Below are 25,050 nucleotides of genomic sequence, written 5' to 3'. Positions count from 1 at the left end.
AATACTTTTATGTTTCCGAAATAAAAGACTCATCATAAGCATCTGTAAACTTTGAGGATTTTCATTTTTTTTTTCCAGTCCAATTACATTGGTGATTCTATTACTACCACAGGTTGAAGTAAAAAATTATTTTCCTCCAAAACTTCTTGTAATGTTAGTTTTCATTTGTTTTCCTTGCAGCTAGTGAGAGTTTTCTTTTGAAAAGTACTCCATCATATCCTAGACTAAAAATAGAGTTACCCAATTTTTTTTTAATTTTCATGAACATTCCCTCCCCCCCCCCCCCCCCCCCCCCCCCCCCCCCATGAACCATGGACCTTGCCGTTGGTGGGGAGGCTTGCGTGCCTCAGCGATACAGATAGCCGTACCGTAGGTACAACCACAACGGAGGGGTATCTGTTGAGAGGCCAGACAAACGTGTGGTTCCTGAAGAGGGGCAGCAGCCTTTTCAGTAGTTGCAGGGGCAACAGTCTGGATGATTGACTGATCTGGCCTTGTAACAATAACCAAAACGGCATTGCTGTGCTGGTACTGCGAACGGCTGAAAGCAAGGGGAAACTACAGCCATAATTTTTCCCGAGGACATGCAGCTCGACTGTATGATTAAATGATGATGGCGTCCTCTTGGGCAAAATATTCCGGAGGTAAAATAGTCCCCCATTCGGATCTCCGGGCGGGGACTACTCAAGAGGATGTCGTTATCAGGAGAAAGAAAACTGGCTTTCTACGGATCGGAGCGTGGAATGTCAGATCCCTTAATCGGGCAGGTAGGTTAGAAAATTTAAAAAGGGAAATGGATAGGTTGAAGTTAGATATAGTGGGAATTAGTGAAGTTCGGTGGCAGGAGGAACAAGACTTCTGGTCAGGCGACTACAGGGTTATAAACACAAAGTCAAATAGGGGTAATGCAGGAGTAGGTTTAATATGAATAGGAAAATAGGAATGCGGGTAAGCTACTACAAACAGCATAGTGAACGCATTATTGTGGCCAAGATAGATACGAAGCCCACACCTACGACAGTAGTACAAGTTTATATGCCAACTAGCTCTGCAGATGACAAAGAAATTGAAGAAATGTATGATGAAATAAAAGAAATTATTCAGATAGTGAAGGGAGACGAAAATTTAATAGTCATGGGTGACTGGAATTCGAGTGTAGGAAAAGGGAGAGAAGGAAACGTAGTAGGTGAATATGGATTGGGGCTCAGAAATGAAAGAGGAAGCCGCCTGGTAGAATTTTGCACAGAGCACAACTTAATCATAGCTAATACTTGGTTTAAGAATCATGATAGAAGGTTGTATACATGGAAGAACCCTGGAGATACTAAAAGGTATCAGATAGATTATATAATGGTAAGACAGAGATTTAGGAACCAGGTTTTAAATTGTAAGACATTTCCAGGGGCAGATGTGGACTCTGACCACAATCTATTGGTTATGACCTGTAGATTAAAACTGAAGAAACTGCAAAAAGGTGGGAATTTAAGGAGATGGGACCTGGATAAACTGAAAGAACCAGAGGTTGTACAGAGTTTCAGGGAAAGCATAAGGGAACAATTGACAGGAATGGGGGAAAGAAATACAGTAGAAGAAGAATGGGTAGCTTTGAGGGATGAAGTAGTGAAGGCAGCAGAGGATCAAGTAGGTAAAAAGACTAGGGCTAGTAGAAATCCTTGGGTAACAGAAGAAATATTGAATTTAATTGATGAAAGGAGAAAATATAAAAATGCAGTAAGTGAAGCAGGCAAAAAGGAATACAAACGTCTCAAAAATGAGATCGACAGGAAGTGCAGAATGGCTAAGCAGGGATGGCTAGAGGACAAATGTAAGGATGTAGAGGCTTATCTCACTAGGGGTAAGATAGATACTGCCTACAGGAAAATTAAAGAGACCTTTGGAGATAAGAGAACCACTTGTATGAATATCAAGAGCTCAGAAGGAAACGCAGTTCTAAGCAAAGAAGGGAAAGCAGAAAGGTGGAAGGAGTATATAGAGGGTCTATACAAGGGCGATGTACTTGAGGACAATATTATGGAAATGGAAGAGGATGTAGATGAAGATGAAATGGGAGATACGATACTGCGTGAAGATTTTGACAGAGTACTGAAAGACCTGAGTCGAAACAAGGTCCCCGGAGTAGACAACATTCCAGTAGAACTACTGACGGCCTTGGGAGAGCCAGTCCTGACAAAACTCTACCATCTGGTGAGCAAGATGTATGAAACAGGCGAAATACCCTCAGACTTCAAGAAGAATATAATCATTCCAATCCCAAAGAAAGCAGGTGTTGACAGACGTGAAAATTACCGAACAATCAGTTTAATAAGCCACAGCTGCAAAATACTAACACGAATTCTTTACAGACGAATGGAAAAACTAGTAGAAGCCGACATCGGGGATGATCAGTTTGGATTCCGTAGAAATACTGGAACACGTGAGGCAATACTGACCTTACGACTTATCTTAGAAGAAAGATTAAGGAAAGGCAAACCTACGTTTCTAGCATTTGTAGACTTAGAGGAAGCTTTTGACAATGTTGACTGGAATACTCTCTTTCAAATTCTAAAGGTGGCAGGGGTAAAATACAGGGAGCGAAAGGCTATTTACAATTTGTACAGAAACCAGATGGCAGTTATAAGAGTCGAGGGGCATGAGAGGGAAGCAGCGGTTGGGAAGGGAGTGAGACAGGGTTGCAGCCTCTCCCCAATGTTATTCAATCTGTATATTGAGCAAGCAGTAAAGGAAACAAAAGAAAAATTTGGAGTAGGTATTAAAATCCATGGAGAAGAAATAAAAACTTTGAGGTTCGCCGATGACATTGTAATTCTGTCAGAGACAGCAAAGGACTTGGAAGAGCAGTTGAACGGAATGGATGGTGTCTTGAAGGGGGGATGTAAGATGAACATCAACAAAAGCAAAACAAGGATAATGGAATGTAGTCAAGTTAAGTCGGGTGATGCTGAGGGAATTAGATTAGGAACAGAGACACTTAAAGTAGTAAAGGTGTTTTGCTATTTGGGGAGCAAAATAACTGATGATGGTCGAAGTAGAGAGGATATAAAATGTAGACTGGCAATGGCAAGGAAAGCGTTTCTGAAGAAGAGAAATTTGTTAACATCGAGTATAGATTTAAGTGTCAGGAAGTCATTTCTGAAAGTATTTGTATGGAGTGTAGCCATGTATGGAAGGGAAACATGGACGGTAAATAGTTTGGACAAGAAGAGAATAGAAGCTTTTGAAATGTGGTGCTACAGAAGAATGCTGAAGATTAGATGGGTAGATCACATAACTAATGAGGAAGTATTGAATAGGATTGGGGAGAAGAGAAGTTTGTGGCACAACTTGACCAGAAGAAGGGATCGGTTGGTAGGACATGTTCTGAGGCATCAAGGGATCACCAATTTAGTATTGGAAGGCAGTGTGGAGGGTAAAAATCGTAGGGGGAGACCAAGAGATGAATACACTAAGCAGATTCAGAAGGATGTAGGTTGCAGTAGGTACTGGGAGATGAAGAAGCTTGCACAGGATAGAGTAGCATGGAGAGCTGCATCAAACCAGTCTCAGGACTGAAGACAACAACAACAACAACAACAACAACAACAACAACAACAATGGACATTTGAAATTATCACAATAAAAAAACAATAGCAGTGCTGTAAGATGGCAAGATGGCCTTGAAGCCCTATTTTCATGCTGACCACTATAGCAAATGGGCATGTATAAAAATATATGATACTATATTAGCTTTCTGAACTATCAGTTGCTTCCTCAGTGAGGAAAGAGAGATTAGTTAATGGGGAGGTTAAAAAGAAAGGACAGGTCACTTAGACCTCATGGTGAAAGGTACCCATCTGTTGCAGCGACAGGAAAAGGGGGGGGGGGGGGCAAAAATGTACCTTTATGTCCTCAAATCATCACAACAATTGGGTCCCCTCTCATTTTGGACTCTCACTGATCTGCCCTTCCTTTTTAACCTTCCCCAAATTATCCCTTCTTCTCCTTGAGGAAGGAACTAATAACCTTGAAAGCTAGGATAGTGTCATGTATTTTTATATTTGCCTACTGGCAACACCGTATTTAATCTCCAGAAAGGAAATACTGGTCAGTACTTCTGCCGCATAATTCTACAGTTTTCATGAGAGAATTTAGAGTAACAAAGGCAATACACTCTTCAATGTAACAGTTCCAAACTGTTTCCCAAATCAATATTAGCAGGCATATCAAGCTGTTAACATTGTTTATATTTATTGTAGCGATGGTTTGTGCTATGACTTATTTCAAAGTGATTACATGAAAGCCTGATGCTTCAAACAGATCCTTTCATCTGTGCAAAGAGGCCAAATTTACATGGGCTCTTAATTTATTGGTATGTGGAGTGTTCCAAGACCTCAACACCACCAAGGTAGTAATATGAGTCACTGACAAGCATTATGACATGCCCCCCCCCCCCCCCCCCCCCCCCCCCCATCATACAAAGTTATCAAGAGGAAGTGAGGAAGTTCTGATATAATGTAAATAATTTAGGAGTGATGAACCCCACTGATTGAACAGAAAGCAGGAAGTACTCAGAATAGTTAGGCATCATAAAAAAATGAGTTGTCTGATGGTAGTGATGCTCAATTTCATACAGTCACATGGGAGTGATTCTGCGCCATGAAATACCTACAAGTGAAACTGTCAACACACATGGCACTAACTGTGACTGGCTGCATATAGCAAACGTGTACACTTCTTGAAAAATGAATCACTGATCACTTCGCAAACAGGACGAACATACGTGTGGGAGCATACATACACTATAGCCCAACAGAGAATTTATTCTGAAAGTTAGCAAGTTTTCTCTCTCTTCTGTGTGTGCCTGTTGAAAACTCATAGCTTCAGCTATTTGGTGATTATTTATAAACTTGACAGTTTCACCTGTACATATTTTATGGCACAGAATCATTATCATGTGACTCTGTGAAAATACAAGCATCACTACCATCTGACTACTCGTATTTTGTTTTATGACGCCTTTACTTACAACTGCTGTATAGTATCAAGTACTGTTCTTAATAATAAATGGGGAGGCAGAGAAAACTACTAAGCCAGAAGAGTTTAAAAGACTCTAGTATGTCAATGATGAGTAATGTGTATTAAAATAGGATGTAGTATTTATAAAAAATGTAATTATGTGGGAAAGTTGTAAATACAGAGAACCATAGAGAGCTTGCAGATTTGAAGGTACTCCCAATGCAAAAAGTTGAATATCAATTTGAATTCAGTTTCCTGTCAGCAGTAATACATTTCATCCAAAAAGAAACTGCTCCCATTAGTCATCACGCAAGGCAGGACTGGGAGGGGGGCAGGTTAGGGGGTAGTGTAGAGGGCAGCATGAATTACGCACAAGATCTTTCCATGTTAGTGTATGTTAGATCCGGAAACCAATGTATTAAAAGGTTGAGAGAGCTTGCATAGTTATTTATGATTCTATAGGTATAATTCACGAGAGAATGAAGGATAAAGGTTATGGATGCTAGTTAGGACTTACGAAGAGTTAACTTACAGTGTGCATCTTAAATATTCTCATACAAATAGTCACTTTGCAAGACACAACCAATGAATCATATTATTATTGATAATACAGGGTTTATACGCAGGCAAGGAAAAAGAATTCCTGGTCTTTTCCCGGATTTTACGGTTAAAAACATTCTTTTTCCATGTTAACTGACAGTCTATTTTCCCTTATTAAACTTTTGAATGGTTATGGTTTTATACATGGGCGTAGAATTTCACAGCACTTTAGAAAACTAAACTCAGGGAAAAAGACACGTTTTGGAAATATCTTTGATGTGCAGTAATATGTACACTGCATATTTTTGTATTACGAAAGTATACATTGAAATTCCACCAAACACCCCATGTTACTTTCCGAATAATTGAAATTGAGATTGTGACGCGCTTTTGTAAGCCAGTCATAGCTCATGTCACGTGATCCCGCCAGCTGATGACAGTAGATATTCAGAGCATAGAACACGTGATGTAGTCAGCCAACAGCAACATCACTTAAGTAGAATGAACACACAAACAGGGAAAGTTAATAGTTTAAATTAATATACATAGCATTGCAACAAGAAAAGTAAAGCTCTCTAAGGTTAATAAGCTCCTAGAGAAACTAAGCTTTCGCATATAATGTTGATCTTTTTTGTGTGTGTTACACTTACAGATATATCACACACATGTGCCAGGAAAATTTTTAATAACGACATAAAGGTCTGATCTTAGGGTTCGAAATTCTTCTAAATGTTCATCATCAAAGAGTTGATTTTTAATTGAGAATCAAATGCTCTGCAATTTAAGAAATTCATGGTACATTCTTGCACATAGTTCAACTTATGTAAAAGGATCTTTACTTTGAAAGTAACACTTTTCAAACCACCATTCACAATATTTTCCCGCGACCTGTTAGAAATTGGCTCGTTTCAGTAGTTGCCAGAGAGCGCAGATAACAGGCGATGCCACGCTTGCACAGCTACCATGACATAGGATGCCCGTACGTACGTATGTGTAAAACATTGAAAGATCATACATTATGTCATAAAAGAAACAAGACACCAAAGGATACTCCAAGAGCATTGGAATTTTGTGAACCATACTAAAATGTGCACATTTAAAGTGCATACTTAAAGTGCACATTCGTATGTCCACATTCCCAATGTAGTAGACCTCGACCTGATATTAAGCTTTTCAGTGTGGTTTTCGGGATGTAAATTTTCTTGGAGCATCAGTACTGTATTATATCATGTTTGGTTCTTTATTATGGCATAATGCCATCGTGTTAGAAGATGCACTTGAAATGCAGCAAAGAGTTGAAACTAGCCAGTACTGTAGAATTAAACATTTAGTTTCAAATACATTTACGGCCTCTGCGGAAAATGTTAAAGAGTCATATTTCTTTAGCAAAAAGACAAAAATAACTTCATTGTTCTGCAAGGCGATTAATGCTTGACTGTCAGGAAGGTGGAAATAAAATAAAATCTGAAACTAATGACATATTTTAGCCTTCCCTAACTATGGGAATGTATTTTAATTCACTTCGACAGCTCCCGGCCACAGATATCCATTTTGTTTTCATTTGACATGAGAATAAACGAAGGGTAAACAGCAAAATCACTAAATGTAAACATGGGTCACATGGAGACTACCCATTATAACTCAGACTGCTCTGCGCATCAGCCCCAGATCTACGATATTTGTGAACCGGGTCAATACTAAAAAAAAAAAGAAAAAAAAAAATTTTAGAATTTTCAAAAATATGTTCACCTTGTAGTGCACATCTTTCTGAAAAGTCTGAAACATAAAACGTGTGCTTGAGGAAATGTAAGACATGTTATTTGGTCTTACATGTGCCAAAGTGCAGTGCTACGCCTCTTCATAAAGCATTCTTCTATCGCACGTCACTGTATTTCACTCTGTGGAATTGAAATGTGTATATTTTGTAATGGATGCCATCAAACTATATTCAGGACAGTGGAAACTGAAATGTCCTGTGGTGCCTCTCCTGCTCCCAATTGGCCGGTTTGGCAGCCTGACCCTCTTAAAAAAAAATCTCGCAATTAATAGCAGGTGGGATTATTTGTAATTGGAAGAACAATAACTCTTCAGAAAAATTTGCACTCTTTATTGCCTATTAGCTAATAACTTGCTGTTTTGTGTGACTTAAAATTAAATATAGGATACATAAAACCAATAAAGACAGGAGACAAGCAAGAAAGTACACATTTCTTCAATACTTAGCTCCTAGCATTTTTTTCTCTGTAATCTTGCTACAGCTTTACATGGCGTGCTTTCCTTTCTGCGAAAGAATCTATTACCTCATCAAAGTTCATCAAACATATTGCTACATGAAAATTTGAAATGTCGTTATCTAATACTGAAAAAGCTGTTAACAAAAATAATTCCCAAGACTGGTGTGGTTTCTCAATCTGATTACGTCTATTTAGTCACTGTCTGCTAGATAAAACAAAATAGGCCTTTCTAATATTGCAGCAATTTTGTAACACACACCAAATAAATGAGACTGTTTTGGCTCAAATGGCCATTTTTATAACATGACAGAATATAATTCACAAAGTACCAATATCAAATGCCTATTAGGCCTACTACAAGCAAGAAGCTTAATGTTAGGAAACAGTTTCACATTTCATTTCATTCATATGCACCAGTTTCTCAAGCATGAGACTGAAAAGTAGTATTACAAAATTTTTATATAAATTTGGAATCGTCGTATTCTTCCATAGTTTGTATGATGTCCCCGTTTCTCCTCCTTCCTCGTTCTAACAAACAATCCTGTCATCACCAATTCTATAGTTATTCCTGCCATTGTCAAAATTAAAATGATAATCAAATCAAGACCGTAAGCTGCCAACAGGTGTTGATATACATCAACGGGGACAGTTGAAAATATGTGCCACGACCGGGACATGTCCAAAAGAACCGCTACCATCTTCATATAGTTCAGGCTAACCAGCCATTGACCTCCTCATGAGCGGATGCCCACGCATTGCCCAAACTCTTATGGGACTCAGTAAGATGGTCTGCCACGAGTAAAGAGTGTAATGGGCAGGGGCACTGCGAATGTGGTGTGTGGGCATTAAGTTGGGAATGTGGGCCTCATGGGGAGCGTGGAAGGGATAAATCCCAGCAGTCTCACTATCCTCTGTGCCCTCGGTGGCTCAGATGGATAGTGTGTCTGCTGTGTAAGCAGGAGATCCCAGGTTCGAATCCCAGTCGGGGCACACATTTACAACCGTCCCCCGTCGCCAGCTTAGGGTCTTGATTTAGTTATCATTTCATTCTAGAGAGATGCACAGTCACCAATGGTATCTGTTCCTTCGGACATGTCTGAAAGAACATATACCATCTCATATTTTGTCAAAATTTGTTCGCCGATTAACTTCACTAACTGTGCCAGAATCACAGGTTTAGTTATCCCGCGATTATTTTCCAGTGAGGCGTTATTACGTGTTCGTACAACACGTTTTCCGCGTTACTTCCAGAATAGATCTTTAGCGGCTGCTAGCTGGGGACTGTACAATTGGTCCTTAGTAGTGCAGCAATCTGGCCAAAAATTTTCTGTCAAAATTTCATTTTCTTGGATACACTGAGAAGATAATACGTAATCTTTCTCACCTGTTATTCTTGTCAGTCGTTTATTTCCATTCTGATAGTCTGAATCTGCGGATTTTGCTAGTAATTATAACAACGTTGTTCATTCGCAAACCCAATCAACCAAATAATCAGACAGCGACTGGCATTCATCTGTCCGGCTTTACTCCGCTCAGCTCGTATAGCCTCGTCTCCTTTTGTCTGCGGAACGTTTATTTCTAGTTGCGACGAAGATTCTCCTGACAGAGACATCACATACACACTGTACGCATTCAAAAATCAACTTATGATACATTCAGAAAACAACTTAAAATGTGTTCAAAAACCAACAGGGAGGCATTTCAAAATCATATGAATAATCGATAGACAGACGTGCGCTGGATGCTAGGCACTTTGTGAAACAAGATTTTTTTCCTCAAGAATATGAATTTGGCGTCCCCTTTTCCCGGTAGCATATAGCTGCTTTCTGCGACTGCTTGCACAGCCAACAGCCACATTCCTGTAGCCAGAAGTGGAAGAATCTACTACTCAAATGCGACTCAACTGTGCATGCGCACGAGCCTGCTCGTAACTGCTAAAACGAATCTACTGTAAACAGTTGTGACTTCACGCTCACCGGAGACAATTTGTTGTTATGAAACATTGCATAGCCTTCCTAAAGCCTTTGACACATTTTGTTGTTGGCACGCGCTTGCATGAGCACTTTGTGTCATTGTATATGGCACATTTCCTTTGCAATTTATTTTCATTTTTTCTCCCATTTATGTTTTATTGTTGAAGTATTATTCTGCAGAAGCAGGATACAGTAATATCTTTTGTTAGAGTATCGGTTCTTACCAGTCAAAATTACAGGACTTTAACTGAAAATTAAAAAATGAAAAATTCCCGGAATTCTAAAAAATTCCCAGGTGTTTCCCAGTTTTCTCTTGGATGAAAAAATTTTCGGGTTTTTCCCGGATCTCCCAGTTGTCCTGGGTCATATACACCCTGTAATACTAACAGAAGCACAAAAATCGCTTTGCCACACAAGACGCACCCGTTACACGCACAAGCACATAAAAATGCTTCGAGACAGCCACACCTTTTTAGTTAGCAAACAATCGGGATGGCAGTACAACTCATCATAGCATTTAATATGTATCCTTAATTTAAAAACAATTAACAGTTGCAAGAATCTGCAGTATCATTATGAAACTGTCACAAATTCCCCTCAGAATTATTGAGATCCTTGCGTGAGCCACCCACGAAAAAATTATTCCATCTTATGTGTAACTAATGTGTAACGAATGGAAAAACTGGTAGAAGCCGACCTCGGGGAAGATCAGTTTGGATTTCGTAGAAATGTTGGAACACGTGAGGCAATACTGACCTTACGACTTATCTTAGAAGAAAGATTAAGAAAAGGCAAACCTACGTTTCTAGCATTTGTAGACTTAGAGAAAGCTTTTGACAATGTTAACTGGAATACTCTCTTTCAAATTCTGAAGGTGGCAGGGGTAAAATACAGGGAGCGAAACGCTATTTACAGTTTGTACAGAAACCAGATGGCAGTTATAAGAGTCGAGGGGCATGAAAGGGAAGCAGTGGTTGAGAAGGGAGTAAGACAGGGTTGTAGCCTCTCCCCGATGCTATTCAATCTGTATATTGAGCAAGCAGTAAAGGAAACAAAAGAAAAATTCGGACTAGGTATTAAAATACATGGAGAAGAAGTAAAAACTTTGAGGTTCGCCGATGACATTGTAATTCTGTCAGAGACAGCAAAGGACTTGGAAGAGCAGTTGAACGGAATGGACAGTGTCTTGAAAGGAGGATATAAGATGAACATCAACAAAAGCAAAATGAGGATAATGGAATGTAGTCGAATTAAGTCGGGTGATGCTGAGGGAATTAGATTAGGAAATGAGACACTTAAAGTAGTAAAGGAGTTTTGCTATTTAGGGAGTAAAATAACCGATGATGGTCGAAGTAGAGAGGATATAAAATGTAGACTGGCAATGGCAAGGAAAGCGTTTCTCAAGAAGAGGAATTTGTTAACATCGAGTATAGATTTAAGTGTCAGGAAGTCGTTTCTGAAAGTATTTGTATGGAGTGTAGCCATGTATGGAAGTGAAACATGGACGATAACTAGTTTGGACAAGAAGAGAATAGAAGCTTTCGAAATGTGGTGCTACAGAAGAATGCTGAAGATAAGGTGGGTAGATCACGTAACTAATGAGGAGGTACTGAATAGGATTGGGGAGAAGAGAAGTTTGTGGCACAACTTGACTAGAAGAAGGGATCGGTTGGTAGGACATGTTTTGAGGCATCAAGGGATCACAAATTTAGCATTGGAGGGCAGTGTGGAGGGTAAAAATCGTAGGGGGAGACCAAGAGATGAATACACTAAGCAGATTCAGAAGGATGTAGGTTGCAGTAGATACTGGGAGATGAAGAAGCTTGCACAGGATAGAGTAGCATGGAGAGCTGCATCAAACCAGTCTCAGGACTGAAGACCACAACAACAACAACAACAGTGTAACTAATTTAGGAGTAAAGGTAACAACTCACTGAATAGCAAAGGCATTGAGAAAGAAAGTCAGCTTTGTTCTTGGCCAGTTTGGTGGTGGTCACTCACTCATAAGGGTGAGCTACTGGACTATGATCTGTAAATACAGTGTCACTAAATATTTAAATTCATGCTAACTCTATACTTTCCTCTCAATAGGACTGTATATACAAGCCTATGAAGCTACATTACACCAGAAATGCACTGTGCCAAGATTGCAGTTCTGCAGCTGCATCTTGATTGGGATGACATGTTGTGATGGGAGCGAAAGGAAATGGGTAGTTGGAGTAAGATTGGGGAAGATGGCCAACAGTTGGGAGGGAAACAGCACATGCATGAAATAGGAATGCAGCAGCTGGACAGGACAGGAATACAGCATGGCTCCGGCAGCCAGGAGTCTGCTCAGTACATAAAAATAATGGCATGAGGCGACATGGAGGAATGGATTGGAAGGTGGTGACAGAATGAGGAAAGGGAGACTGCAGGGAAGAGAGTGTGGGTGCAGGGTGAATAAAATTGGGTCCTGGGGCAGAGTGGAGGGGGGGGGGGGGGGAGCAGCATTTAGAGGAGATTCAGGCCAACAGGATTATGAAAAATAAGAATAGGGTGGATCTCATCCATGTAGTTCAGAAAAGCTGGCATTAGGGAAGGATCCAGATGGTGTGGGTTATGAAGCATCCATTGAAATCGAATACATAGTGCTGAGCTGCATTTTCTGGCACTGGGTGGTCAGCTCGATTCCTGGCCATTTTGATGGTGGTCATTCATTTGGGTGGGCTATTGGACAAGTATTTGTAAAGACATAGTCACTAAATATTTAAATTTATACCAACTACATTTTTCTCTTACCAATTTCATTGTCAATATCAACTGCTAAATTATTAGCTTCAACAATAAGTTGGTATTCAGGATCAGCCTCCACTGGCCCAGTAATCTCCTCTGATTTTCTCATTTTAATGCTATACTCATCAATCAATGCCATTATATTTTTCAATTGCTCCGAGTCCCGAAGTTTCGCCAATTCTCGCACTGATGACACCTTGATGTCTGCAACATGAAAGCAAAGTATATAAATATACAACAGAAAAATAAATCTTTTTAATACTATTAATTATTGAAAATACAGAGAAAGATTTGAATTACACACTTCAATGTTATGTCAACAAATGAGAAATATTTCAAAAGAAGTAAATGTGAGATCAAATATAACATGAGCATTCAGGAATACAATCACATCGGTTCTGATAAGCAAACCAAGTTGTCACTTCTTCTATAATTTCATGCCTGCATTAATAGCTGATAATGAAAGTAATTTCTAGATGCCACCAGTGATAATAATACTCTAAACTGGATGGGGACATCAGCAAGATTCAAAGATATGATCTGAAATTGATCCTTGGGGATCTGAATGCAAAAACACTGAGGGCACCGCCGAACCATAACAAAGACTCCCGTAGTCAAGGGGGGTTGAACAAGGGCACTGTAGAGCTGCAGCAGAGTAGAGCGGTCAGCACCCCAGGTGGTGTTGCGCAGGCAGCAGTGGACATTGAGGTGCTGCCAGAACTTCTGCTTAAGCTGATGAAGGTGGGGAAGCCAAGCGAATCGGGCATCGAAAAGCAGTCCTAAGAATCAATATGTCTCCACTACAGTGAATGGATCATCATTAAGGTAAAGTTCTGGTGCTGGATGAACGGTACGACGCTGACAGAAGTGCATGACACAGGACTTTGCGGATGAGAACTGGAAACCATGGGCTAGAGCCCATGACTGCACCTTTTGGATGGCTCCCTGTAGGCGCCACTCAGCAACACCAGTACTGGTGGAGCAGTACGAACAGCAGAAGTTGTCTGCATACAAAGAAGGTGAGACGGACAGCCCTACAGCTGCTGCTAGACCATTAATGGCCACTAAAAATAGAGAGACACTAAATACAGAGCCCTGCGGGACCCCATTCTCCTGGATATCGGAGGGGGGCTATGGGAGGCACAAGCGACAGGATATTTTGGATAAAAATCAGGAGCAGGCCTCTGAGACCCCACTCATATAATGTGACAATGATATGATGTCGCCAGGTCATGTCATATGCTTTTCGTAAATAAAAAAAGATAGCAACCACGTGTTGGCATCTCGAAAAGGCTGTTCGGATGACAGACTCGAGGGACACAAGATTATCAGTGGCAGAGCGACTGGTGGAAGCCGCCCTGACATGAAGCCAGTAGGCCACTTGACTCCGGGACCCAACCCTACCGCCAACATACCATATGTTCCAGCAGCTTACAGAGAATGTTGATGAGGCTGATGGGCCGATAGCTATCCACATCAAGCAGGTTTTTACGGAGTTTGAGCACCGGAATGATGGTGCTCTCCCACCATTGCGATGGAAAGATGCCATTGCTCCAGATCTGGTTGAAAATGACGAGATGTTGCTTGTAGTCAGATGAGAGATGTTTAATCATCTGACTGTGGATCTGCTCTGGCCCAGGAGCTGTGTTGGGGCTATGTGTAAGGGCACTGAGGAGCTCCAACTCTGTAAAGGGGGCGTGATACGATTCACTGTGGTGTGTAGTGAATGAGAGGACTTTCCTTCCAGCCACCGTTTGAGTGTGCAAAAGGCTGGGGAGGGGGGGTAATTCTCTGATGCAGAGGCTCAAGCATAGTGCTCGGCAATCCCGACTATGTCAGTAGATAGCACGCCATTTATGTTAATGTCAGTAACACCTGTAGGGGGCCGGTACCCGAAAACACATTAATCCTTAACCAGACTTGGGAACGTGATGTATGTCATCCAGTGGTCGGGACATATCTCTCCCAACACTCCTGCGTCCATCATTTGGTAAGTTGGCGAACGCACAGGGCCATTTAAAGGCTATGAGGTGCTCCAGAGAAGGATGCCACTTATGCCACTGTAGAGCTTGCCAACGCTCCTTAATTTCTTAAGCAACTTCCAGTGACTACCAAGGGACTGCCTTTCTCTGGGGGCACCCTAAAGAACTAGGGGTCGTGTTTTCTGCCGCAGAAAGGATTGTTGTAGTCACCTGCTCAACCATCACATCGATGTTACCATGTGGGGGAGATTCAACAGTGACAACAGAGGTGAAAGTTTTCCAGTCCGCCATATTTAAAGCCCATCTGGACAGGCGTCTGTGGGCCTGACACCAGGGCGATGACAGGAAGATGGGGAAGTGGTCACTACTACACAGGTCGTCATGTGCTCTCCAGTGGATAGACGGGAGAAGTCCTGGGCTGCAAATTGATAAATCAGTGGCTGAGTAATTACCTTAAGCGACACTGAAATGTGTGGCAGTCCCAGTATTTAAAAGGCAGAGGTCGAACTGAGACAGTAAAGTTTCGACATCTCTGCCTCGGGCCAGCAGCAGCGTGCCACCCCACAAGGGGTTATGGGCGTTAAAATCACCCAAAAGTAGGAAAGGTTTAGGGAGTCGATCAATCAGTGCAGCTAATACATTCAGGAGTATCGCACCATCTGGAGGAAGATGCACATTGCAGACAGTTATTTCCTGTGTCATCCTTCTTCTGACAGCCACAGCTTCAAGATGGGTTTGAAGGGGCACAGTTTCACTACAGACTGAGTTTAGGACATAAACGCAAACTACACCTGACACTCGATTAGAGTCACTACGGTTCCTATAATATCCCTCACAGCCATGAAGAGCAGGGGTCTGCATTGCCGGGAACCAGGTTTCCTGGAGGGCAATGCAGAAAGCAGGTGTAAAGCTTAACAGTTGCCATAGCTCAGCCAGGTGGTGGAAAAAACTGCTGCAATTCCACTGAAGGATGATGTCATTGTGAGACTGGGAAGGCATGGAACATTCAATGAGGCAGTTTACACCTCAGGGTCACCTGCTGCCACCAACTTATTGTCTAAGCAGTCTATATCCATTGTTTCTGAGGGTCTGGCAAGATCTAGGTCCTCAGCTGACACAAGAATCTCCACCTCATCTGCAGATGCTTGTAGGCAGCGGTGGTGTGGGTGCCACCGCAATTTCCTTGGTCTTGGGGATCTTCTTTTTGGATTTCTCTCGCTGCTCCTTGGGTTTCACTGGCTGGAAGGACTTCACAGATTCTGTCTCTGGGACTGAGGATGAGCATGAAGCCCTACGACCAGCTGCTTTTAGGCTCTTCAGCCACTGGTGGGTGTCATCTTTCGCACTAGCAGAAACCTGGGAAGGGAGTGACCCAAGGGACCCCTTCCTAGTGAGAGGAGCCAAAGAAGACCTAAGCTTCTCTAGCGCAGAAGTGGGGACTGATATCCCCGATGGTTGGAGGGTGTTGCTCCCAAACTAGGTGGTGCAGCAGCAACAGGGAGGCAAGTGCCCCCCACCATTAAGGGGGCAGGTGTAGTCTTCCGGCTCTGAGAGATGACTGGAGTTGGTGGAGCTGATGGGGCTTGACCTGTTGTAGTGGCGGCCTAAGACGATGTCATACGTACAGAACGTAGGCATTCAAATTTACTCTTAGCCTCAGTGTAGGTCAGTTGGTCCAGGGTCTTATACTCCATGATTTTCCTTCTTTCTGGAGAATCCTGCAGTCAGGCGAGCAAGGCGAATGCTGCTCTCTGCAGTTGACAGAGATGGGAGGTGGGGCACATGGAGTATTGGGATATGTGATGGGTGTCCGCAATCTCGACATGTGATGCTGGAAGTACAGAGGGAAGACATATGGCCAAACTTCCAATATTTAAAGCACCACGTTAGGGGAGAGATATAGGGCTTTACATCACAGCAGCAGACTATCACCTTGACTTTCTCGGGTAATGTATCACCCTCGGAGGCCAAGATGAAGGCACCGGTGGCAACATGATTATTCCTCGGATCCCGGTGGACACGCCGAACGAAATTTACACCTCGCTGCTCTAAATTGCCATGCAGCTCATCGTCAGACAACAAAAGAAGGTCCCTGTTAAATACAATACAGAAACATCCCCCAGCTTGTCACAAGGCAGAGGATGCTGTTTTGATCACGACTGACCCAGATCTCATTTTGGACAAGCCCTCCACCTCCCCAAACTTGTCCTCTAAATGCTCAACAAAAAACTGAGGCTTCATCGTCATGAAAGATTCCCCATCAGCTCTCGAACATACACAGTACCAGGGCAAATAAGAGCCACTACCATCCTTAGCCTGACATTCCTTCCATGGTGTGGCCAGGGAGGGGAATGGTTTGGGGCGGTACTTCTGTGCACTGAATTTAGCCCGTGAACGCTTAGAGACTGCTGGTGTTCGACCACCTGAAATGAGCAGTTGTTTAGAGTTAATACAAGGAAGTATGAAAGGAGGAAGATAGAGCTGCTGGATGAAATGAGAGACAATGAGGTACAGAAGTTCTATGAGAGATTTAGACAACTGAAGAGAAGACTGCAATGAGAAGTATTCTATAAGGATAAAGATAGAAATCTAGCTGGAGATAAAAGTTAAGCTTTGGTAAAATGGTAAGAATATTTTACTGAAATATTCGATGGAATGGGGGAGATAACAGACAGGAAATCTTGAAACATTGAATAAGGAAGAGCAGGAACCAGACTTGGAAATGGAAAGCCAAAGCACCAGACTTGAAGGAAGTGAAGAATGCAATCAGAAATTAAAAAATAACAAAGCTGCAACAGGCCAAATTATTAAAATTTGTGGGGAAAGGAGATGGAGATAACTGTTAATGAATTAATAAAGAAGATGTGGATAAAGGATAGAGGTTGGAGTTTGGAAATAAGCCACCAATTACATAAGGAAGATGAAAAGTCAAACACTGCAGCCATTACTGTGGAATTACTGTCTTAGATACAAAATATCAGGTGTTCAGCTTCTTGGGTAGAATGCCGATGGAAACTGTACTGGTACATTATCCAGCTGGATTTAGGAGAAATAGACTGACAATGGGCCACACATTTTTAATGAAACAAATGCTAGAGGAACTTTACGAATATGACCAACAAATGCATCAGTAGTAAACTGATTTTAAACAAGCATACAACGGCCTAGACAGAAAAATAAGCAAGCAAACGACAGCCTAGGGGCGGGGGGAATCCGAAGTATGAAAGATTTTGGAATGCCACAAAAATTTGTTAGGATGACAGAAATTATGATAAAAGCAACAGTTTGCAAGGTCAGAATAGGACAAGAGTTGTTAGGAGAGTTCCATGTAGGAAGGAGGCGGAGGAAGGGAGATGTAATCTCTGTGCTACTTAACTTAGTACAAGAGAATATAATTCAGCAAATGCCAACATTCCCAGGGGACAAACATCTAACCATCAGTTCCAGGTGGTTGCATACATTGATGAAGTAGCATTAGTTGCAAGGAATGTCATGAGCTTTCAGGGATATTATGCTGCATTAGAAGGAGCAGCATGGAAGTTAGCACTGAAAGTGAATACAGGTAAACCAAGGTATATGATAAGAGATCCTTCTAGGAATAGAAGAGAGACTTCAGTAAAAACAAATAGGAAAACTATCAAAGAGTGGAAGAGTTTAAATATCTAGGTTCAATAATAACAGAAGATAACAGGACATCTGTACAAATTCAAGAGAGGATAGCAAGTGGAAAACAATGCCATTGCTCCCTGCAGAATATATTCAAGTCCAGAAATGTTAGTAGGGACACAAAAATCAAAACATATTTGACTATATTATGATCTATAGTAACATATAGATTAGAAGGCTGGGTGATGACTGTAAAAGAAGACTGGTTATTGGGCTGGGAAAAGAACATTTTGAGAAAGGTAAATGTGGCAGTGAGAGAGGAAGAAAGCTGGAGAATAGGACATGTGCTGAACCACAAACTTTTTTTGTCAGATGATCATTGTAGGGAAAATCATGCCAGGAAGAATAAGATGGGCTGGTCACTTAGAGAGAGAATGCTAGAAACTCTTGAGTGTTAACAGGGGAGCATGAGGGCAGGAGGAGAAGAGGAAGACCCAGGGAAGGATGGATTGAAGATGTGAAAGAGGACTTCAAACCAATGGGAGTCAGGAATCAGAAAAGGAAAGCAATGGACAGAGAAGAATGGAAACACATGACAAAAGAGCACAAGGTTCTAAAAGGACTGTAGTATAGACCAGAAAGTGTCTTCAACACTGCAGCATTAGAGGAAGTTGACTCAGTAGACTCCAAAACACTGCAAAACTTGGAATTTTTTAGACACACATCATTTATAAGTGAAGAAGGGCTGAGCATTGAACTTCAAATCTTTGGATTGGTAATCTCACATCCACTAAGTCCTCATCATAAACTATTAACCAGTCAACACAAGAATCTTACAGAATCACTGTAACATATTCTTGACAGTCACTTCCATATGCCCATTTAAACACTGAAATAGGCAATAAATAAAATGCGAAAGGATAAAAAGAAATGCAAAATATGGAATAGGATAATCTGGGGGAAAGAGGGATGGCATGCCCGAGGCTTAAAATGAAACTAATGTTTCTCATAGTTGCAATAATACCTTCTTCTGTCGGTAATGTGGGCTTAACTTCATGTGTGGCACTGCTTTCCATGAACTGGTCATCCATTCCATCTTGATCTTCCAGATCAGCCAAAAGTTCATCAGCCAAAGACATGGTGCCACCTTAGTATCTCTGAAAAAAGCAATGACAATTAAGAACAACAAATGGGAAATATTAGAAAACTCAAAATTTTGATATTTAATTAACTAGAAGTTATTCTGTTTAATGCCTTCATGTACTCTCAATTATTTCCTTCTATACTAGCAAGAATGGACAGCTGATATAACCATGTTTTGTTACATCATAAAAACTTTTAGCATAATGTGTCACTGGGACACTTGTTGAAATCAATCTATCACTTTCATAATAATAAAACCTAGTTTCACAATTCTGTATATTATAACACACTTTTCAGAAGCTGCTTTGGAAGTTCTTCCTACACATCATCAGTAGCAAACAATACAACAGTGGCTTACATGTACTTAGTGTTACAGAATCCAACAGCAGAGGAGTATGCTGTATGTCCTAGATTCAATTAACCACCTTCTCTGACCAAGTTATAAATAATCTGACAAAGAGTTCACATGTGTTTACATTATATGCAACCACCCCCTTCAACCATAATCTTCTTTCCATTCTCTGCCGTTTCCCCACTATGCATCACCACTGCAAGGTAGAAAAGGTTCCAAGCAAGAATGTTCTATAACTAACCACAGCCTCAGGACATGCGGGGACCAAGCAGCAATCGGTATTGTAATTGTAAACTGTCGAAGCTGCACTGGTAAAGTACCGGAACTTCAAGTGCTGATAGATTGATGTGTGTCGCTATGGATCGGAGGAAATCCTCTCTGGCTTCCGGCGGCTATCTGATTTGGTGCAGACTGCCAGTCTCGCTAGCGGGATGAAAGCAGAGCTCACCATCTGCAGCATCGTCGACAGGACTGACTGCAGACCTTTGGTACAGAGCTGAGTGGAAGGTCTGAATCAGAGGCTGAGACGGTTCTGCGACCGTGTGGGCTGCAGATTCCTCGACTTGGGCCATAGGGTGGTGGGGTTTCGGGTTCCGCTGGATAGGTCAGGAGTCCACTACACGCAGCAAGCGGCTACACGGGTAGCAGGGGTTATGTGGCGTGGACTGGGCATTTTTTAGGTTAGATGGCCTTGGGCAAGTACAGAAAGGGCAGCAGCCTCAAAGGGTGCGGGTCAAAGTCAGGACATGTGGGGGCCAAACTGCAATCGGTATTGTAATTGTAAACTGTCGAAGCTGCATTGGTAAAGTACCGGAACTTCAAGCGCTGATAGAAAGCACCGAAGCTGAAATCGTTATAGGTGCAGAAAGCTGGCTGAAGCCAGAGATAAATTCTGCCGAAATTTTTACAAAGGCACAGACGGTGTTTAGAAAGGATAGACTGCATGTAACCAGTGGTGGCGTGTTTGTTGCTGTTAGTAGTAGTTTATCATGTAGTGAAGTAGAAGTGGATAGTTCCTGTGAATTATTATGGGTGGCGGTTACACTCAACAACCGAGCTAGGTTAATAATTGGCTCCTTTTACCGACCTCCCGACTCAGCAGCATTAGTGGCAGAACAACTGAGAGAAAATTTGGAATACATTTCACATAAATTTTCTCAGCACGTTATAGTCTTAGGTGGAGATTTCAATTCACCAGATATAGACTGGGACACTCAGATGTTTAGGACGGGTGGTAGGGACAGAGCATCGAGTGACATTATACCGAGTGCACTATCCGAAAATTACCTCGAGCAATTAAACAGAGAACCGACTCATGGAGATAACATCTTGGACCTACTGATAACAAACAGACCTGAACTTTTCGACTCTGTAAGTGCAGAACAGGGAATCAGTGATCATAAGGCCGTTGCAGCATCTCTGAATATGGAAGTTAATACGAATATAAAAAAAGGGAGGAAGGTTTATCTGTTTAGCAAGAGTAATAGAAGGCAGATTTCAGACTACCTAACAGATCAAAACGAAAATATCTGTTCCGACACTGACAACGTTGAGTGTTTATGGAAAAAGTTCAAGGCAATCGTAAAATGCGTTTTAGACAGGTACGTGCCAAGTAAAACTGTGAGGGACGGGAAAAACCCACCGTGGTTCAACAATTAAGTTAGGAAACTACTGCGAAAGCAAAGAGAGCTTCACTGCAAGTTTAAACGCAGCCAAAACCTCTCAGACAAACAGAAGCTAAACGATGTCAAAGTTAGCGTAAGAAGGCCTATGCATGAAGCGTTCAGTGAATTCGAAAGTAAAATTCTATGTACCGACTTGACAGAAAATCCTAGGAAGTTCTGCTCTTACGTTTAATCAGTAAGTGGCTTGAAACAGCATATCCAGACACTCCGGGATGATGATGGCATTGAAACAGAGGATGACACGCGTAAAGCTGAAATACTAAACACCTTTTTCCAAAGCTGTTTCACAGAGGAAGACCGCACTGCAGTTCCTTCTCTAAATCCTCGCACAAACGAAAAAATGGCTGACATCGAAATAAGTGTCCAAGGAATAGAAAAGCAACTGGAATCACTCAACAGAGGAAAGTCCACTGGACCTGACGGGATACCAATTCGATTCTACACAGAGTACGCGAAAGAACTTGCCCCCCTTCTAACAGCCGTGTACCGCAAGTCTCTAGAGGAGCGGAAGGTTCCAAATGATTGGAAAAGAGCACAGGTAGTCCCAGTCTTCAACAAGGGTCGTCGAGCAGATGCGCAATACTATAGACCTATATCTCTGACATTGATCTGTTGTAGAATTTTAGAACATGTTTTTTGCTTGAGTATCATGTCGTTTTTGGAAACCCAGAATCTACTCTGTAGGAATCAACATGGATTCCGGAAACAGCAATCGTGTGAGACCCAACTCGCTTTATTTGTTCACGAGACCCAGAAAATATTATGTACAGGCTCCCAGGTAGATGCTATTTTCCTTGACTTCCACAAGGCGTTCGATACAGTTCCGCACTGTCGCCTGATAAACAAAGTAAGAGCCTGCGGAATATGTCTCAGCTGTGTGGCTGGATTGAAGAATTTTTAGCAAACAGAACACAGCATGTTGTTATCAATGGAGAGACGTCTACAGACGTTAAAGTAACCTCTGGCGTGCCACAGGGGAGTGTTATGGGACCATTACTTTTTACAATATATATAAATGACCTAGTAGATAGTGTCGGAAGTTCCATGTGGCTTTTCGTGGATGATGCTGTAGTATACAGAGAAGTTGCAGCATTAGAAAATTGTAGCGAAATGCAGGAAGATCTGCAGCGGATAGGCACTTGGTGCAGGGAGTGGCAACTGACCCTTAAAATAGACAAATGTAAGGTATTGCGAATACATAGAAAGAAGGATCCTTTATTGTATGATTACATGATAGCGGAACAAACACTGGTAGAAGTTACTTCTGTAAAATATCTGGGAGTATGTGTGCAGAACTATTTGAAGTGGAATGATCATATAAAATTAATTGTTGGTAAGATGGGTACCAGGTTGAGATTCATTGGGAGAGTCCTTAGAAAATGTAGTCCATCAACAAAGGAGGTGGCTTACAAAACACTCGTTCGACCTATACTTGAGTATTGCTCATCAGTGTGGGATCCGTACCAGATCGGGTTGACGGAAGAGATAGAGAAGATCCAAAGAAGAGCGGCGCGTTTCGTCACAGGGTTATTTGGTACATGAAAGCATTACGGAGAGGGTTAGCAAACTCAAGTGGCAGACTCTGCAAGAGAGGCGCTCTGCATCGCGGTGTAGCTTGCTCACCAGGTTTTGAGAGGGTGTGTTTCTGGATGAGGTATCAAATATATTGTTTACCCCTACTTCTACCTCCTGAGGAGATCACAAATGTAAAATTAGAGAGATTCGAGTGCGCACGGAGGCTTTCAGACAGTCGTTCTTCCCGCAAACCATACGCGACTGGAACAGAAAAGGAAGGTAATGACAGTGGCACATAAAGTGCCCTCCGCCACACACCGTTGGGTGGCTTGCGGAGTATAAATGTAGATGTAGCCTCACCACTGGGTCATGATAAGTCATCAAATGCTATTTTTTTTATCAATCCATGTACAAATACTGCTGAGTACCAAGAAATGGTTTATACTTGTAACATTATGTACTAAATTTGCTAGCAGACTGAAATGTGTCCAGAACAAGGATTCGAATCTAGGATGGTTGGTTGGGTTGTTTGAGGGAAGAAAGTTGGCTGTGCCCTTTCAAAGGAACCATCACAGAATTTGCTTGGAGCGATTTAGGGTAATCACGGAAAACCTAAATCAGGATGTCCTCTCAAATGCGAGTCCAGTGTACTAACCACTGCACCACCTAGCTCGATCGAATCTAGGACCTTTGCCTTTTGCAGCAGATGTTACACCGACTCTGCTATCCAACAACCACAACTCAGAACCTGCCCCAGCATCTTTACTTCCACCAGTACCTGTCTCCTAAGTTCCAAACTTCCCTAAAGTTCTCTCACTCATCTTGTGGGACTAGCAAAAGAAAGACATGTTAGTCCCACAAGGTGTATGGGAGAACTGCTGTGAAGTTTGGGATGTAGAAGAAAGGCAATGATAAAAGTAAAGCTGTGACATTGGGTTACGAGTTTTGCTTGGATAGTTCATATTGCAGGGCACTTACCTGCAAAAGGCAAATGTCCCAGGTTTGAGTCTCAGTCTGGCACACAGTTTTAACTGCCTGAGAGTTAAATTAGGGCACACACTTTTGCAGAGTGAAAATTCAATTCACATGTTAAAACATATTTTATGTCCTTTCCAAACATCGGTAACAGAAATAGTGTGACAATGTTCTTATAAACGAACTACATGTTGGTGGTTCAATAGACATAGGAGGGTTGTGCTTTGACTATTGAAGGAAGTAATCCAGGTGTCCATGTCAACCAAGATATATCATGATCAATATTGTGATAGAAAAATCATCAAATAACTTAAGAAACAGTGGCAGAGGTGTTAAATATTTCCATATTGGTGCACTACAATTTTGTCAGATGACAATGAGTGACCTGCACAATAGGTATCAATATCATTACACCTACATATGAACATAATTGAATGAAGATTTGGCAGAGGCACAAATTCTGGAAATGCTGCTTTATATTATTAAACTCCCCAAACAAGCATCCATTTTACGTCTTGTTCACTGGCAACAAATCTTGGTTACCGTTACAGGAACTTTTGTTGTCGTCACAGCAGCTACGGGAGGGTGAATGGAGGCAGAGGAGAGGGCATGAAAAACGAAAAATGAAGGTGGTAAAAAGGGGACTGAAATGATGGAAGAGTTGTGGGGATCTAGTTAAAAACCACACACACCGTCCGAACAGGCCTTGAAGGGCCAATGGTGTTGACTGGCCATCATGTCATCTTCAACCCTTAGGCATCAACGGATGCAGATGTGGCCAGCACATCACCCTTCTGGGCATTGTTAGTTTTCATGATCGGTGTCGCTACTTCTTAATCAAGCAGCTTCTCAATTGGCCTCACAATGGCTGAGCGCACCTTGCTTGTCAACACCACTTGGCAGATTTGGACGGTGACCCATCCAAGAGCTAGCCAAGCCCCAAAACTCTTAACTACAGTGATCTGATGGGAATCGGTGTTACTAGTGAAAGGAATAAAAAGAAGCAATTGGGGTAGTGGAGTAAAAAATGTGTTAACTGGGAAAGAAGAGGGAAGGACTAGGAAGGGTGAAAATAACTTAATTAACAGATAATGGGAAGGTAAAATGTACAGATTTATTAAAAAAAATCTCTGGAGTTTCACAAGATGACTGTGCAAAACATATAGAAAACAAACAGACATTACGATACTGCAGCGCACGCAGATCTGCAGGAACAAGCACTGCGGGAACTACAGCTGAATGTAGGAGATCTACCAA

General features: G+C 41.8%; 1 protein-coding gene across 2 annotated transcripts in view; it reads right to left on the bottom strand.

Annotated features, from left to right (window-relative positions):
• The window catches only part of LOC126180090 (U4/U6 small nuclear ribonucleoprotein Prp31), a 73,702-nt gene that overhangs the window by 28,342 nt on the left and 20,310 nt on the right, over window positions 1-25,050 (bottom strand). For both annotated transcript variants that reach the window (XM_049924665.1, XM_049924666.1), the window contains exons 2-3: window positions 19,148-19,280; window positions 12,542-12,739 (exon numbers count right to left, since the gene is read on the bottom strand). In XM_049924665.1, the coding sequence (XP_049780622.1) occupies window positions 12,542-12,739; window positions 19,148-19,262 (313 nt within the window). In that variant the 5' untranslated portion in view covers window positions 19,263-19,280. The remainder of the gene's footprint in view (window positions 1-12,541; window positions 12,740-19,147; window positions 19,281-25,050) is intronic.

The sequence above is a fragment of the Schistocerca cancellata genome, chromosome 1 (genome assembly GCF_023864275.1).
Source record: "Schistocerca cancellata isolate TAMUIC-IGC-003103 chromosome 1, iqSchCanc2.1, whole genome shotgun sequence".
In the NCBI taxonomy this organism is placed as follows: Eukaryota; Metazoa; Arthropoda; class Insecta; order Orthoptera; family Acrididae; genus Schistocerca; species Schistocerca cancellata.
The sequence above is the reverse complement of the archived record's forward strand: the minus strand, read 5'-3'. Positions and strand labels throughout refer to the sequence as shown.